This window comes from Athene cunicularia (genome assembly GCF_003259725.1).
Source record: "Athene cunicularia isolate RWA chromosome 4 unlocalized genomic scaffold, athCun1 chr4_part3, whole genome shotgun sequence".
NCBI classification, from domain to species: Eukaryota; Metazoa; Chordata; class Aves; order Strigiformes; family Strigidae; genus Athene; species Athene cunicularia.
This window is the reverse complement of record NW_020799100.1, coordinates 8,454,700-8,472,792: the sequence shown is the minus strand read 5'-3', so window position 1 is coordinate 8,472,792 and position 18,093 is coordinate 8,454,700. Positions and strand designations below refer to the sequence as shown.

Here is an 18,093-nt window from a genome sequence, read left to right as displayed (position 1 = left end):
CCCACCCCCCCCAGCTCCTCCCGCAATTCTTTCCGGTGAGCTAAAGCAAGAGCTTTTGCGTTTAGTATTACTTTAACATTTCTTTCGTGTTCTCCCTCTCCTTACTGTAACAGTTGTTACGTTGTATGCCACCTTGGGTGAAGAGGCAGTAACATATGGTCTCAATGAGTGTGGAGCATCGTATCTGGTCACTAGTGTAGAACTTCTTGAGAGCAAACTTAAGGTAACTTGGTACGAACTTTGTGTGCTTACAAGCAAGCCTGTAATAATTTCACAGTGCAGTGCTAAAAATTTCACTTCTCTTTTATAGACTGCACTGCCACAGGTCTCCTGTCTTAAACATATAATTTATGTGGACAAGAAGACTATAAATAAATCGGAATACCCTGAAAACATGGAGATTCATAGTATGCAGTCAGTAGAAGAGTTGGGAGCCAAACCAGAAAACTGTAAGTGAATCACTTCACAAAGAACTAATCAAGCAATGTTAACAGTAAAATCAGACCTAGGTTGAGAGGGATGCATAGCAGAAAAAAAACCACCCATGCAGGTCTCTAACACAAAGGCCGTGGCAGATTGCCAGTTCATCTTCTGGCTTCCTTTAAATAAATGGAAAATTTGTTTGATCTCTATTTCTTGGCTTGCACCTTTGTTGAAACATCAGGTATTTCAGGATAAAACTTTATTTTTAACGTCTAAACTATAACCAGAATAATTTAATTCTGAGACTCCACCTTTTGTTTTTGGAAGTGAAATAGAATCTGGTGCAGTGTTCCATTTTCTGCTACTCTTACCTTTTATTCATCATATTTTCACTATTTTTCCTAAGAAAAGAGGAGAAAGCACTTGAGTTTTTTTTTTTTTTTTTTTGCTTGTTGGCTTGGAAATGTCTTTTTTTTTTTTAACCAATCTGTAGCTAAAAAGCACCTTGGGTTAGAGAAATAACCATTATGTCCCTTGCTACATTGGACAGCTAGGAGTGACAGTGAACATCCACTTTAAAGAAAGGAAAAAACAACCTTGATCATATCTTTTCCTTAAATCAACAGTCAGTGCTTAGGCAGATCTCCTCTGTCTTGAATAAAAGTGGAGATAAACTTGCAAAGGAGCTTTTCCCAGTGAAGCAGATATTCGTTACATCTGCTTATCTTTGATCAGTTTAAGGTATGGATACAAACCAGCAGTTACCTTGAGGGGTGTTGTTTTCTTTTTTTTTTTTTTTCCCCCCTAAAAACGCTGCTTCCCTTGCAGACACTTCTGCTGTCTCTCTAGCTGTGAAAGCCACAGAAGCTAATAATTTTCATCCTAAGAATAAATGCCAAGGGATTAAAACAAAAATCAAAAGTCAAGTTTTATAACCTTTTCCACTAACTAGCAACTTACCTGAGGAAGGTTTATTTAAAAAAAAAAAAAAGTCTTAGCTTTACAGCCTTGGCTTTGGAAGAAGTGTTTGACAGAAAAGCTAACTTGCAGCTTTTTGGGAAGTTGTTTTCTTTTTGTTTTTCTTTTTCTCAACCTGTTGTTTCTCTCCAGTACTGTATTTCTCTCCTTCACTGCCCTTGACATGTTTACTTAGTCTTCAGAAGGCTTCTTCTACGGAACTGTCAGTCAGCTATAAAACATAATGGCAAAAGTGTCACCTAGATTGAGTAGATGCCCAAGTACTTGTCATTCCTTTCTAAACCTGCCTTCTCTCACTTCCTCTTAAAAACAGATCGCCGCTCTCTTCATCTGCATCCACCACTGACCCCTTAGCAGCACACTGTGCTTTACCTTTGCTGAAGCACCTGCTTCACACTGGTTAATTACAGAAATAACAATTTAGAAATAGATAAGAATTAATAACAGTTTTTCTCCTGCATTTTGTAGCAAGCATTCTGCCAAGCAGACCTGTTCCTGCAGACTTGGCTTTAGTAATGTACACCAGTGGCTCTACTGGGAGACCTAAAGGAGTGATGATGATGCATAAAAACTTAATAGCTGGAATGACAGGACAGTGTGAGAGAATACCTGGACTGGGGTAAGAAACACTTGTCATGTGTACAGAGAGATAAAACAGTACGCAAGTTTATAGAAAGTCTGTTGCTGGCATCAGGTGTTGCCAAATGTCTTCCTTTGATTGTGAGCCCACTAATCTTTAAGAAATCTATCTTGTGTTTGTGAATTTACCCTGTTGTTTGAAAAGGGTTCCCTTCTAGCTCTTGCCTTGCATACTGTTTCCACACTTTGCTTTAGGTCTGTGATAGTGCAAAATCTATCTTATGCATCAGAAGATGCTACCAGATAAAGAGATTCCTCATCTAGTCAAACTTGGGAAATTTTTTTATGTTTTCAGGCAGCTAGAATCACTTTAGGAAGTAGGTCAGAACCTACCATGTCCATTGATCTAGGGACACCATGGATGGATAATGCACAAGCTACAGAACCTGATTAATTATACTTCACTAAAATGAGCAGAAAAGTAATAAATGTTGTGCTGACAATAGTAAAACCAACTGCGAACTCCCTCACACTAATATTTTGAGGAAATTTTTCACGAATGCTTGTTTGTCACCGCATTCAGGAAGGGTTTAATAGCTGAAATAAGCTACGTTGCTAAACTCCTTTTGTGATAGGATATAAAACCAGTTCTGACTGATGCTGAAAGCTTCTGTTAAGTCACAGCTCTAAATTTCTTGCTGAGAAATCTCCAAGAAATTATTTCCTAAAATAAGCCTCAGTACTTCAGTGACCAGTTCCTTCTACTAATATATTTCAGAAGGAGATACTGTGATGCCTATTAAGGATTTGTAAGTCATTGGTGATTATTTTAAAATATAGTGATTTCCTCCTTAATTTCATATCTGGGATGAAATCTCCAACAAGAAGAGAAAATAGTGGAGCTCTAAGGAATCTTTGAGTTACCTAGAGAACAAGGAAAATCCTGTAATTCATACTGATTTCAGTAAGGTGGGATTTTCCCCACTTTGTTTATAAACTGTGGTTTGAAATTGCTCCCTTCTTGCATGCAGAAGAATAAGCCTCACTTGTGATCCAAGTCTTTCAAAAAGTAAGAACTAAGCACACAATAAAACTGTTAAAAGGTATTTTCAGTCCACTTGTTCATCATTGTTAATTAGATAATCCTTTCCTTTCCTAGACCCAAGGATACTTACATTGGTTATTTGCCTCTGGCCCATGTATTGGAATTGACAGCAGAAATTTCTTGCATCACTTACGGCTGCAGGATTGGCTATTCCTCTCCACTCACACTATCAGATCAGGTGAGGGGGGAGAGGGAAACTTAAATTTGCTTTTCCAGTCTGCATTCTTTTTGCTCAGCTATCCTCTTTCATTAAAGAAATGTTGATGTATATGGCACACTTCAGGAATGTAATTATTTTTCAGAAAATGATGCAAAGTAACGTGCCTGGTGAACTGTAGCAGTGGATCATATATAAATATTATTAAAACTTTTACTTCTATGATACTTAGGAAATTAAAACAAAACCTGATAAATGCATATAGCACTGGACATCAGGATAAGAACAGCTATTAACAGATTAACTGAATGTAAGACTGTTTAAAGTGGTTTTAAGTTTTTGGTCTCACTTTATCAGTTCTTTATCCAGTTAGTGTAGATCTTCTATTTAGCCCTTTGCCTTTTTCCATTTAACAGTTAAGATAAATAAGAGCAAATTAAGCTGGAGAAGAATGTTTCTGTAGATTTTGCTGGCATAGAGATTTCATCACGCAAAAACAACTCCCAGAGGAACATGGAGGAGAAAGCAAGTACTAGAGGGAGGAAGTAAAAGATACACAAAGTGGATTCAACCAGGTTGGGATTGTAAAACATCTAGCATTTTGGTTGAAATTACTGATAATCATTATTTTTTTCCATCACAATTGAGGAAAAAAAATTACACAGGACATGTTTTTTGAGGGACAGGGAAAGAGATATAAGCAAATTACATGCTAATATATCTTCAGTTTTTAGTCCTTTTCTAAAGAGCTTCTTGGTTTTCAGCTTCATAAATTGATGTTTTTTCCTTATTACAGTCAAGTAAAATTAAGAAGGGAAGCAAAGGAGACTGTTCTGTACTTAAGCCTACACTGATGGCAGCTGTACCTGTAAGTATGCAGAAGCAGATTTATTTAGCAAAAAATGATGCTTTCTATCTTGTTCATGCTAGAAAAATCTACTTACTGACATTTTTTTTTCTCTACATCTCTAAGTAACTGTCACTAGTAGGAAAAAGGCAGAATATAGAAATTCCAGTTGTTATGGCTTGAACGGAATACTGAAGCTGCAGCTGAGCACAAGAATACATGCTAAAGCCAAGACCCTTTCTGATCCAAAACTGTAAATTTGTCTTAATAGTTACAAGTGATGTTTTGCTGGGCTACTGACGAGAATAGGATACAGAAAGTCTTTGATATTCACAGTCTGAAACTCCTTTTTGCGTAGGGAGAAAGCAGGGTGGCTTTGGCTAAGATGGACACTGTAAGGATATGGGCGTTAGAGGAGTTACAGAACTTACCAAATTAAGCTGTGCTGCCATGTCGTTGGGCTGCTTGTCCCCAAGGTGACACTGAGGTTAAGTCTGTCTTGCTGTTTCTAGGGTAAGCAAGCCATGCTTGTAAGAAAAATTCTTGTAAGAAAAAATGATCAGGAGACTGTAACTCCTGTTGGTGAAATGAAATCTCTCAGTTCATTCCCTTGTGCTTGCCAATTGCTGTGGATAAAGTACAGCATCAGGGCTCCTAAGCACAATAAATCTTGCATGGCGTATACCAACCTTTAACAAAGACATTTAGCTAAACCTGAATTCAAAATATTCTAAATCAGTTTGTCACATTTTAAGTACAGGTTAAGGTATAATGTAATGATGTAAGCAATATACTGTAGCAAGTTTTATTACAGTATGGTGTGTTACCCAAGATTTGTAGCTGTGGTTGATAGAGAAGATATCTTCAGAATGAGGCTAGAAAGTATTTTAAAAGCAGATGTGAGGTTTAGAAAGCCATTTGTAGAAGCGCAAGGGGCACTATGAATTACTGCAGTATGCCTGAAGACCCGCAGTGGGTACTCAATTGCTTGCCCCTTGACATACCTGTCTGCCTAATCCAAGGAAAGTTTTCTAATATAAGGTATATACTACAGCATGAGGGTTCTTTCCCTCTAGTGATACTGGTGTGAGGAGGAAAAAGTGAATGGAGAAAAGTAAAGGCTGTCATTTTCTCCTGCATTTTCAATGCTTCATTCCAAGCTGTGATGGTCTATAAATTGACTAATTGATCACATATTAAAAGCAGTACAGTTAAGCATCGCCTAACCAGTGATGCAGACATTTTTATTCTTATTTTATCCATTTCAAAGGAAGAATAATAGGGGATTTTATTTTATTACTAACGTGGAATTTAATTTACACATGCTAGTCTATTCTCTGTGGTAATTTTCCTTGCTTTTTTTAACACTCTGTAGGAAATAATGGACAGAATTTATAAAAATGTCATGAGTAAAGTTCAAGAGATGAACTATATTCAGAGAACTTTGTTCAAGATAGGCTATGACTACAAATTGGAACAAATCAAGAGGGGATATGATGCACCTCTGTGTAATGTGTAAGTATAATTCACAGTCCAAGTGTGCCTTTTTCCTTGTGATTTGTTAAGACAGTCTAAAAGAATAACCATCTAAGCTATCTCACATCAGACAATTCTTATCCAATATGCAAATATCATCTAATGACTAACTGAAATAATCCAAGTTCTTACTGGAAGTGGATAAGGTGTTTAATGGTAGGAATGACTAACCTTCAAAACAGATGACTACTTAGTTTTCATTGGATTGCTTTTTTTTTAAGTAATAAAATTGGAATGTTTGTTTAGTTAAGTTACAGGAATTCTGCCATCTTCCAATGTTACACAAGAAATAACTTTTTGATTCTCCCTTCTGTCCACTAAAATCTGTGCATGATTGAGTTAATTTTAAAGATGTTCCAGATAGGGAGGAAGAAGGTGGTTTGTGTCTTTTTCTTTTTATAAAAGTGAGCTGAGCAAATTATTTTTAATGCTTTTTTCCTTCTTTCAAGACTACTGTTTAAAAAAGTAAAGGCGCTACTGGGAGGGAATGTCCGTATGATGCTTTCTGGAGGAGCACCACTCTCGCCTCAAACACAAAGATTTATGAACATCTGTTTTTGCTGTCCTGTTGGTCAAGGCTATGGGCTAACAGAAACATGTGGAGCTGGAACAATTACAGAAGGTAGTTAAAATGCTTCTGGAAATATGTAATTTAAGATATGTATAGATAGATATATATGAGGGTTTGGTGGGTTTTTTGTAAAGTCAAAATAGCTGTGGTTCTTAACTGCCACAAATTAACTAGAGATAAGCTACTACTTATTTATGGTTTGAGTTTGTATTTCAAATGACAAAAGTCTTTGTATTCTTCCTTGTTCTTTCCCTAAGTTGCTGATTACAGCACTGGCAGAGTTGGAGCTCCTCTTATTTGTTGTGAAATAAAATTGAGAGACTGGCAAGAAGGTGAGAGTGTTAAATGCTTTGATTTCCAAGTAACTAATTTAACCACTTTGTAGCTGGTTTCTTTGCCTATCTGCTTAGCTAGATGTAGCACATGAAGTAATTGTTCTTGATCTTTTGTGGTAGTCATCAGTTTGTGTGGATTAACTTCAAGCTGAAGTTTCAAAATATTTTCTTGGCAGCAGAATGTAGAAGTTAAAAATAATTGTGTGGGGATTTTTTTTTTTTCAGGGGGCTATACTAATAAAGACAAGCCTAATCCTAGAGGAGAAATTATAATCGGTGGACCTAATGTCTCAATGGGATATTTTAAAAATGAAGAGAAAACAACAGAAGAGTTCTCCATTGATGAGAATGGTCAGAGATGGTTCTGTACAGGAGATATAGGGGAATTTCATCCAGATGGATGTCTGCAGATCATAGGTTGGCCTCAGTTTTGATATCTTAATATATTTTAAAATCTTGTCTAAACATAATAAGCATGCTGTTAATCCTGTTGGCTTTGCCAGGGCTAATCTATTTAAGATTTCCTGCCTGCAGAATCACCATGTAAAACACATTTCCAAAAGTCCTCACAGCTGTGTAGGAAAGCTTTGGAAGTGATGCAGTTTCCTGTGATGTTATCACTATCTAAACTTTGCACATGGACTTTAAAAATAAACGTAAGATTAATTTTTGTTATTAATTACAAAGCTTTAAAATCAGAGTCCTCATCACCATCACACAAGTTGTGTGACAAGAAGTGTAGTGCTATATAAAGTTTTTTGCAGAAGTCTTTATAAAGTTGGCAAAATATGTACATGCTATTAGTGGCTTTAAAATACTAATAAGATGCTTTCATTCATGTTTATTAAGAATCTTGCATAGCATTGCACAAAATACATATATAGTGGCTTTGCAAATGAGTCTGTGGAAATGCAAAAGTTTAAATGGAACAAGGTGTTTTTTTTCCTTCCCCCTCAACTCCTAGATCGTAAGAAAGACTTGGTAAAGCTACAAGCAGGAGAATACGTATCTCTGGGCAAAGTAGAGGCCGCACTGAAGAACTGTCCATTGATTGACAATATCTGTGCTTATGCCAAAAGGTAAGAGTGGTATTAATTTAGAAACTCCATTTAGAGTAAACATAAAATATGGTCTCTGACCAACTTCTCTGATGATACACTGTAGTTTTCCATGGCTCCCGTTGAACAAACCCCCCTACCAGAGTGCAAGTTACAAACAACTTCTCTGAAGTAGCGCAGGTGCCCAAATTCCCTAAAACCTCAAGTAATTACCTACATCTTTCTGTTTGCATTTCTCCTATCCTAATACACTCCGGTTCCATCCCATCCCTTTCCCAAAGGGGTATCATTATATTTAGCTTGTGTTTTGTCAGAATACCAGAGAAAAGTTAATCTGGACACTTTGCACCTGATCCAAAGCTCTCCAGTGAGTTTTGGAAATAATCCAGGTCCCTCCCCTCAACTTAAACACACAACATGAAGGGAAACTGAAGAGAAGTAGCTAAACTTTGGATGTAGCTGGGAAGCTAAACTGAGATGTGCACTAGTGAAATTACAGCAAAGCATGATACCAATCAAACCCAACGTTGTAAAACAACTTGGAATACCTTTGGTAAGTTGTCAGTTGTGAAGAGCTAATGCACAAGAAGGGTTCTGTAGGGAGGAATAAGTACAGTTCAGAAAGCACCGTGGAACTGTGTATCTAACATCAAATAAGCGGTTTATGCTCTGGAATTGAAATCTCAACTGGATCTTTTTTCCTTCTTTTGCCATCCTGTGGTAGTGACCAGTCTTACGTGATCAGTTTTGTGGTTCCTAATCAGAAGAAGCTGACGGCATTAGCTGAGCAGAAAGGCATCAGTGGAACCTGGGTAGATATTTGTAATAATCCTACAATGGAAGCTGAAATACTGCGAGAGATTAAAGAAGTGGCAAACAAGAGTAAGTAAAGCAGCATATTTTACTAGCCAATCTCATGGTGCTTATCCGGCAAAAATTTTCAGTTATTCCCACAAACTGCATTTCCTTCTTCCTGTTGCCTCTGTGTCTGCCTAAACTTAATAGTCCAGTCAGGGGCAAAGACGACATCAAATTGTTGCCTATTATCCCAGGAATCAATGTATTTTTGGCCATATTAGCTACTTAATCTTTTTTCATTTTCTAAAAAAAATCCGAGATTTTTTTTCAACTAAATTCTGGAGACAGATTACTTGTCTAATACAGGTCAAATAAGGTCCAAAAGAGCTGTCAGTTTGGGAGGAAAGTTCTATGATACTTGCTGGTAAGAAAACCAGTTAAGAGATTTCAAAGCTTTTTTTTCCCATGCAACTTTGTCCCCTACAGCTTTGAACCACCACAATCCCTGTGTTTGTAATGGCTTAAAGGCCTGTTATTCCTTGTTGTGGAACCGAATGATCAAAAGCTTCATCAATCCTTGATGGGGCCAAAAAGTTCAAAAACTAACTGGGGAAAAAAGTCTATAAAGCACTTGGTAGCTCATACGAGGATGTAGTAAATCTGGACTTAAGCGCACACTACGCACCACCACTCCAACTTTAGAGGTGTGAATCTGCCTTCCAAAAACAAGAAAAGAAGAATGAAAGCCACTATTAAGTCTTGCCTTTAAAAACAAAACCAAAAATCAAACAAAACAAAAACCAACACATCAATCTGTAGTTCTCAGACTTGGGTTTAAACATTTTAATTCATGTTTTTCTATCATGAACTAGGCTATCTGTATAGCTTTGTTTATTCAAAGTCTTCAATTATACATTCTTTCTACCTTCTGGATAGTAATCTACCATTGAGATACAACTAATTTATTTAAAACTTTTTTCCAAAACTGTTTTAAAGAGATCATTCTTATTTTCAGTGAAACATAATGCACCTTCATCATGAGCAGGCATGTATCTAAATAAGATGAAACAGTACATTCTAACTTCAAACTGGTATTGTAGAGCCAGAAGAGCTCCTGGACACAGAGGCAGAGATCCCAACTGTCCTACGCTGGCTGCTGCCTAGAGGCTGTGCTGCCACAAGTTGTCCTAGATCTTCTGCTACAAGTCTCTGTGTGGGGGATCCTTTTACAGGAGCTATATGCAGGAGCTGCTAGCAAAGTCCATCAAGTATCACACACACACAGAGAACAGCTCCCTGCCCTGTTCCTGATGTCCCTGCCCTTCTCCCTGAAGCAGTTACCTGCCTCCTTCCTTGCTTACCCCTCTTTGGCCTATTGCCTGGGCAGCAATAGAAGCAGCTTTGCTTGCAATGAGGCTGTGAATGTGCCAAGGCACTGCTTCCAGATGAAGGGGAAATAAGTGACTACTGTAACAAAAAAACCAGAGAAGTCCCTTTATTTTGAGCTCTAAAACTCTGAGGAAGAATTTTTGAAAGAATCATTCAACTATGAAAGTGTAGAAGTACTCCATTATAATTTAAATCTGAAGCACATCCAGCTAGTCTGAGTTAATCTCATTACTACCACATTCCTGTAATAAACAAACAACTAGATTTCAGTGTATCCTCTTGTGACAGTAGTCTCAGATCTTCAGGCTAAACACTCATTTGTTGCAAGCTTTAGATTTATACTGTCACATCCAGTACAAGCTGTAAACACACTAACCAGCATCCAGCATTGGTACAAGATTAAATTTGCTTGTGGCCCTTCTATAAGGTTACTTCGGTGAGTAGGACACCATATTATACAAGGTACAGGGCGCTCACCCTGTTTTAGTAGCATGAATTAGGACCTGTAATTATAGTCATGCTTTTGTTTCTTTTTGTCTCTGCAGTGAAATTAGAAAGGTTTGAAATACCCATCAAAGTACGGTTAAGCCCTGAACCATGGACCCCAGAGACTGGGTTAGTCACAGATGCTTTCAAGCTGAAAAGGAAAGAACTGAAAAACCATTACCTTAATGACATCGAAAGAATGTATGGAGGCAAATAAGTTATGTTGACCAGACAGTTGTGCAGATGGTTCCTTCTCATGCCTCAGTTTTGGATGTCTGTGTGCACTGTAGATATCACACGTTCAGAAAAATATACCAAATGGATGAATGTTTCTATAATCTCTATCGAGTACAACAGAGAATATCTTAAACTTCAAATTCTTAATTATTAGAAGATTAGACACTGATGGTCTTCATAGAGTTTCATGTGATCATCTCCAGTTTTGAGACAGACATTATGTGAAGCAGTATGACTAGGTTATTTTGTTATTATTGTTTCTCTAGCATATTCAGACTGCTTGTAACTTCTCTTTAATTCATTCTGAAGTCTGACCTGTATCTCAGAGAGGAAAAATTAATGTAATTGTGATGATTCTTCTGTCATACTTAGCGAGGGGAGGGAAGAAAAAAAAAAGTTTTAATTTCTACCCTTGTCCATTTAAAATCAAAACCAAGTTGAAAACATTAGTCAAGAATTTGCTAGAGATCGCTAATAATGCACTGCTTGAGAATGGATGGATTCTTCTGCACATCAGTTAGTATCTTGAATATTTACAGTGCCTAAAAAAAAAAAATACAAAGTACACTTACTGAAATAAAGGTGAACTGAAAAGCTTTCTAAAAATAAGTTATTTGAAATTTCATTTAAGAGAGTTGAATTAACCATTTCAACTTCTAAAGACCAAATACGTTTTTACTTGCCACTGTATTTTAATTCAAGCAGAGCTTTCCACTAGGGCAGACAGCATAAAAGAAAACAAAGACTTGCACTGCTACAGGAGGTACTGATGAGAAATCACCTGGATGCAGAATGCAAAACTTGCACTTTAACTGGCAGACAACAGTGAAATTGATGGGCAGTTGTCTCTAAGCAGATTTGAAATTCAAAGGAGTTTTTTTCCAGAGTTTGGGGTTTTTTTGAGGGGTGGTTGTGGTTTTGTTTTTAAGGCACTGGTCCTCTAGACTTTCACATACATGTGAGTAATGGTACAAGTTACCCGTATGTAACTTAGAGGATCAGGGTCTAAATTTCTGTATTGACTTTATGGAAAGGTATTTCCGTTCACCTTTTTAAATATGGTAAGCATAACAAGGCAGCCAGAAACCAATAGTAGTTTCCCCATGTAGTCTTGTTTTACTTACAGAAGAGTAGTTTGTGACCAGGGAATCTTTGTTTTACAGAACTTGTGAAAAAGGGACAAATCACTCTTTACAGAAATTCATTATAAAAATGTTCTCTTATTAACTGGAAATCATAGATGTGAAGAAGTGGGAAGATATAATTTAGTAATAGTTCATCATTTTGTGTGCAGAATCCTGTACTGTGTCTTCTTTTGAATTGTAACTGAGTTCCTGCATCCCTACTGGCTCTTCACTTGAACCATAAATGCTGTAAAAAGTGGAGGCTCTTGATACTGTTCTACTTTGCACTTTCTTAATCGTTTTATATATGTTGCTTACATTTTGTACAGCTGTGGCCCTCAACTGCTATATATTACAAATTCATTTTAAAGTATTTATAGATTTCTATTCATAATATTTGTGTTGTGTATATGATGGTTAAAAAGAAAAATTATTTGGTATTGTCACTGTACAGAAAGTAAAAGATTTTGTACAATGCTTCTCTTGAATATGCTAGCTTACAATTTCAGGGCAATTTTTTCCATTATTGCATGTATGTGTATTTTTCTTTTTTCCAGTTCAAACAGATTTTGGCTAAAATAAATTATGGTTCTATACTAACTAAACTGTCCCCTCTCCTTGGGACCAACTTTAAACTTCCCCATGCATAACTTTCTCTGGCCAGTCCAGAACACTGCCAGCTCATCTTCCAAGAAGGAGAAAGAGAAGAAGAAAATCTATCATATAAAGCTGACTGTATCTAGTTGTGCATGGAACTACAACAGTCACTAAAAGGAGCAAGGAAATAGCTTTTCTAAAAAAAAATATTTTTTTTTAAGACACATACAGTTGGTTTATGACAACAGGAAATACTTCCCATATCAGTAGCAACTTTTTCAGTGACTCAGTCCTGGAGCCATGTTACCAATTTTTCCATGTTTAAAATTGGTCACTATTAAATAGCCTTGAGTCAGCCTGTTAGCATCACAACAGTTAAATACATGTAAGAAAAAAATTACTCGCACTTGAGTCAGTCAGCAGGTTGGATGATTATTTTTTTTTAAAGCCATGAATGTATTTATATGAAATGTTTTTTATCTAGACTGCAGGTATCTTCTGTGTTGTGGTTGACTGAGGATTGTTATTTTCAATATATATACACACACAATGTTAACATTTCAAAAGTGGAATACAGTTTAAATGGTTCAACAAGTTTGTGTTCTGAAAGATCTTTATATATTGCACAAGTTGTCTCTAGTTACTGTTTAGCACCTCACATTCTCTCTGAAACTGAGCATACCCCTTAGAAGAACTTCTTCAAAGCAGCAGTAAGTACATGCTACAGATGTTGAAAACAAAGACAAGAGTGGCCCTAGTTTTTCTTTTAAGAAATAAAGTAAATGTGGATGTGCTGCAAAAAACAACTGAATACACATGAGCTTTTCAAGCATCTTTGGGAAAGGGGAAGGATTATCTCAGGCTGCCTTCAAATATGGGCATTACTTGCAAATATGCAGTTTGGTAAGAACTTTATCCTCATTTTTAATGAATTCTGAATCCTTTTGTAACAGAGCTTGTCAAGAAGTAAGAAACAGTATGAGCAAGGATGTCATTCTCTCCATTAAAAATGAGGAGCTAGGATGCAGAAAGCAATTCAGAATTTAAAACTATCCTCCTAAGTCTGAGAAACAGAATCCAGTTTGTGCATGTCTGATACAAGATCATATTTAGGCCCTCTACTTCAAAAGACAATGGGATATCTAGAGAAAGCCAGAGTATAACTACACTAACAGTGGGACTAGAAACTTGATTTATGAAGGAAAATTATGGTGGAGTTCAGGTGGCCTGGAGAGGAATGGCCCATGGAGAGTGCCAACTACGTATAATGTTACCCTAACAAAGGCACAAAAGAGCTGCTGCCAGTGGAAGAGGAGGAACAGAAAGTAAGTTTACACCACATGACATTTGTGATTAAACATTTTAAAAGAAACACAGAACTTTAAAACATTTCTTTACTAAATACTGAATCAGTCACTAAAGACTTCTGCCACCAAAAGCCTCTAGAGCCCCAGCGAAGGTTAAACACTGGAGCAGCTCCTGCACAGAGCTTGGGCGGGGGCTGGAACAAGAGACCTGGTTCCTGCACACAATGCAACAGTGATGCTGTATGTGACCGTAAGATGTCATTAAATGGCTTGCAATTCAATTCCGATTCAATTTTAATGCCCATTACAATATCAGAGAACTCTGAGCATAACATGATGTAGAGAGCTGCCTGCCAGGTAAGCCAAGATGTTGAACTGCAGTTCCCATCAAACACTTTCTGGCTATATAAGGAACAGGACATGAGTTGGGAACATGGGTCACTAATTTTCAGTCTAAAAAAAAAAAAACATCTACCACATCCCAGAATAATAATTTTCAAATAACCACATTGTATTATAATGATAAATTAGTGATATTCTGCAATTACACGCAACGCAAGAAACAAATTCTCATTATGTATTTGGGTTTTTTATTGGTTTTGGTTTTTTTACTGAGCCTGTCTGATGACTAAGCTCTATTTACATAAGAGTAAATCAACTTCCCTTTTGAAGGCTAAAATTTAAACATTAGAAGCTTCAGAATAACAAATCTTGTGCTTCTTTTGCACAAGATGCCACAACCATGATTAACAAAATACAATCAGTAAAACTCGCTGTTACTGCTTACATGGAATTCTGAATGATGCATGTAGAATAAAACTCAGGTATTGTGCAGTGGTGTGAACTTACACGGATTTATAAACAAAACACATTTCCAGTTAACTCCGCAATACTGCGAAGTAGATTACTGACTGCCTTTTTTATTTTTTAACATAAGTTTACATCAGCCATGGAGGAAGAGGGCTGAATATACTATGTTGGCCTGTCATTTTCACATAATTTAATATGAATGAGTTCTGTCAGAAATAGGGTGGAATTTGCACTATTACTAGGAGATGCAGTATCTAGAATCTTGCTAAAACTTTATTGGGGGGAGACACATTTGAAACACCAATAACCTGGTTAACGACAAACATTAACAGAGATGCTGGAAGTCACTTGGTGTTTGTTACACAAGCTTATTTCTGCATTTACCCTCACCTGTCTTCTATTACAGACATGTGACCACCACATATATGCTATCCCCATTATTTCTGAAAATCCAGACCCTGAACATGAATACCTGTCACTCTAAAACATGATTTCATATCATTAAAATGCTACAGCAAGATGTCATGTAAGTCCTACTTTTTAAAAACACGGATAAGGAAGTGTAGGGGGAAGTAATTTAGCACTTCTTGATTTGAAATGGCATTGGACTACTTCTAACAGGTCTACTGCATTGTTGAGCCTATTTAAGAATAAAGATAGTCCAACTACAACTTTGAGTAGTGAGGCCACATATTATTCCAGCACTGGGAGGCGTTGCCAGGTTTGTATTTGTTTTAACAACATGGTATCTAACCTAAACCTTCCCTGCTGGATATAGATCAGTTTACTACTTATAGTGCTCCCCCAGGGAGTGAGCATGAAGAATGGGTCACTGTTCTCTTTACTTACTTTCTTTCAAGTCTAAGCAAACACAATCTCTCCTGATGAGCCTGTTATGAAATTTAATCAGGGTCATTTAACCAGGGCCACTATCTCCCTATGTTCAAAATGCGATACCCACCCCATCTGCCCTATACAGCTTAGGGTAACTACCTCCCATAGCCTCTAACTTCATTCCAGAACATATTTGCCTCTTATGCAACAGTGTAACTGTCACCTTGTGACTTCTTTCCCTCGTTATTTTTAAAACCTGGATCTCTGCTCTGAACACTTGCACAATAAGGATACTGCTGTGAGGAGTGGAAATGCACAGGTGGTGAGTGACTTCTTAAGGAGCTCTGCAAACAAATGCTACACCACAACTCAAGCTGAATTTCTAAGTCAGTCTGACTCTGTTTTAACCTACATACAGCCCACTCTAAGCATTTACTGGCAAGTAGAGTCCTTACTTTCAGGGGAAAGATACCAAGAAAATTTTTCACTCGAACAAAAAAACATACTGTAGAAAAGCAAATTAAAACCTGGCACTGTGTGAAGAAAAATCTATCAGGCTGTTTTTTGGCTCTTTTGAGATTTTAAATGGATGTTCAGCCCTTCTAACTGCAGTAAGAACCACAATATTTTATTTTCTATTTTATTTCCATTGTCTAGTCACCAATACAGTTTTAGTAGGTCACCCATAGATAGTGAAAAAGCAAGATACCTGCAACACACCTAAGCTTAAGAGACATGATTTTGTTAAAGGTATCATAAGAGGAAAAAAAAAAAAAAAACCAACAAAAAACAAACCACACCACCATATGCACAACAGAAATGTGTCTTATTGACTAGGCAGCAATCTCTTACTTGTACCCTATAGCTTGTAAATTCCACTGATGCTGGGGAGGAGTGAGATCGTAACTATCCTTAAACGAGAGGGTTTCTCAGTTATATTTTACTGATGGAGAAACAGGAAATAATGAATTGCAACTCCTAGAAGAAAAAAAAAAAACAACAACAAAAACCCCCCAAAAAACAGGAGGGAAGATATATTGTTTCAGAAACATCCCATTTTTACTAGTGTTTCTTCTGGAGCAACTTAAAGACTAAAAGGGAAGCATTACAGAAAACCAGCTGCTGTTCTTTCAAAACTTAGCCCAGCAAGACCACACTCTTGCCTAATGCTGTTTACATAGAAAAACCCAAGTTTACATAGAAAAACCCAATACTGCACCAACTTGCCTTTCCAGATACCCTTACAGATGGGCATTCATTCTGGTCTGCTGTTAAAACATCCTTTTCCCTGAAAGCAATGAGAGGAAAATGGGACAGAACATAATGATCAGCCCTAGACACCTCCTGGAAACAGGCAAAAAACCTGCATAATGTCAGACTTACTCTAAATGCTGGAGAGATGGGAATCTACAACATGTGCAACTGCCACATTCACCTATAACCATGATGACAACTGAACTTTAAAAGTTACCAGATAAACAGCCTGGGAGCAGGGAAAATTTGAGGCCCTCAGGACATTCATAGGATTTAAGAAAACCCGTAACTATGAGAACTCAGGAGGGGAGAAAGTAGAGATGAAAACTTGTCTGTCTGCTGTAGCCTCAAGACCCTCTCCAGCACAGACACACTGAGAAGAGCCCATAACCCAGCCTGGCAAGATTCAGTCCTCTCCAGCCCCTTATGCTCAGGGAACAGACCCTCTTCAGTTAATTACCAATTGTTTCAATTACTCCAGTTAATTCTGCTTCTGGACATTTGACCACCACAGCTGCTGCTGCTCCAGCTCTTGTGCCCCACCAGTTTTCCTTGCAACACTCCCTTGCTTTTCTCTGTTACATGCCACTCAGGAGCAAACATGCTCTGTGAACCTGCCCGGGGCCTTCTGTACGGATCTGCCGTAGTTTTGTCAGCTGGGCGCTGGGACAGAGCTCTTGTGCAGGGCAGCTTCTGGGACAGGCAGGGCTTAGATGCCCATGGGCTCTGCCACAAAGAGCCCTGCAGCAGGACTGGTAAACTGCCAGAGCTCAGATGACTAGAACCAGCTCCATCCTGGCTTTGTTTTAGTGGGCCTGCGTTTTATCATGCATTTACTGTCATGAAATAGCTTGGTTCTGCAACTCAGGGAGCCTGTAAAGGGATCTCAGTTTGCACTGTTCACTGAGTGAAATGGAGATTTTTTCTGTTTTCTCACTGATCCCCCCCAGAGGGAGCCCAGCTGGGGCTCAGCAGTCCCACCCACACAGGACCTGCTCCCAGAGGCACAGGGGTGAGGACTGCTCAGCTGCTTTCTACATGACTGCCTTTTTCCAGCTGCACCTTTCAAACAGAATTAGGTTATTTATCCCTTCTAGTGTGGGAGTGTGCATCTGAATGAAATTGGGCACTGCGAGAAAGTGGAATTAGCCTTTTCAGACACCAGGCTCTTGCCTCCCTATCTGGGAGGTGGCAGCAACACAGGCTGGATTTCATACAGTCAGCAGTACCTTGGCAGTAGGAAGGCACAGCCTTAGGTCATGAGGCGGTAAGGCTGTGGCTGACACCTCTCAAGTACTGGGCTCAGTCATAGGATCACAGGACAGTTTGGGTTGGAAGGGACCTTAAAGACCATCCAGTCCCACCCCCCTGCCCCGGGCAGGGACACCTTCCACCAGCCCAGGTTGCTCCAAGCCCCGTCCAACCTGGCCTTGAACACTGCCGGGGGGCTTCTCTGGGAAACCTGTGCCAGTGCCTCATCACCCTCACAGTAAAGAATTTCTTCCTTACATCTTACCTAAATCTACTCTCTGTCAGTTTAAAACCATTACCCCTCATCCTATCACTACCTGCCCTTGTAAAAAGTACGCTACTCCTCACCTTCCCTGTAGCCCCCTTTAAGTACTGGAAGGCCACTATAAGGTGTCCCCAGAGCCTTCTCTTCTCTGG

General features: G+C 38.2%; 1 protein-coding gene across 4 annotated transcripts in view; it reads left to right on the top strand.

Annotated features, from left to right (window-relative positions):
* ACSL4 (acyl-CoA synthetase long chain family member 4) overlaps positions 1-13,032 on the top strand; it is an 18,894-nt gene extending 5,862 nt beyond the window's left edge. For 3 of the 4 annotated variants that reach the window (XM_026848311.1, XM_026848314.1, XM_026848312.1), the window contains 12 exons: positions 114-223; positions 311-449; positions 1,870-2,020; positions 3,140-3,263; positions 4,039-4,110; positions 5,465-5,604; positions 6,075-6,247; positions 6,454-6,528; positions 6,757-6,948; positions 7,496-7,610; positions 8,314-8,471; positions 10,322-13,032. In XM_026848311.1, the coding sequence (XP_026704112.1) occupies positions 114-223; positions 311-449; positions 1,870-2,020; positions 3,140-3,263; positions 4,039-4,110; positions 5,465-5,604; positions 6,075-6,247; positions 6,454-6,528; positions 6,757-6,948; positions 7,496-7,610; positions 8,314-8,471; positions 10,322-10,479 (1,607 nt within the window). In that variant the 3' untranslated portion in view covers positions 10,480-13,032. The remainder of the gene's footprint in view (positions 1-113; positions 224-310; positions 450-1,869; positions 2,021-3,139; positions 3,264-4,038; positions 4,111-5,464; positions 5,605-6,074; positions 6,248-6,453; positions 6,529-6,756; positions 6,949-7,495; positions 7,611-8,313; positions 8,472-10,321) is intronic. The other variant, XM_026848313.1, reaches the window with a different exon arrangement.
* Positions 13,033-18,093: the final 5,061 nt, after the last annotated feature.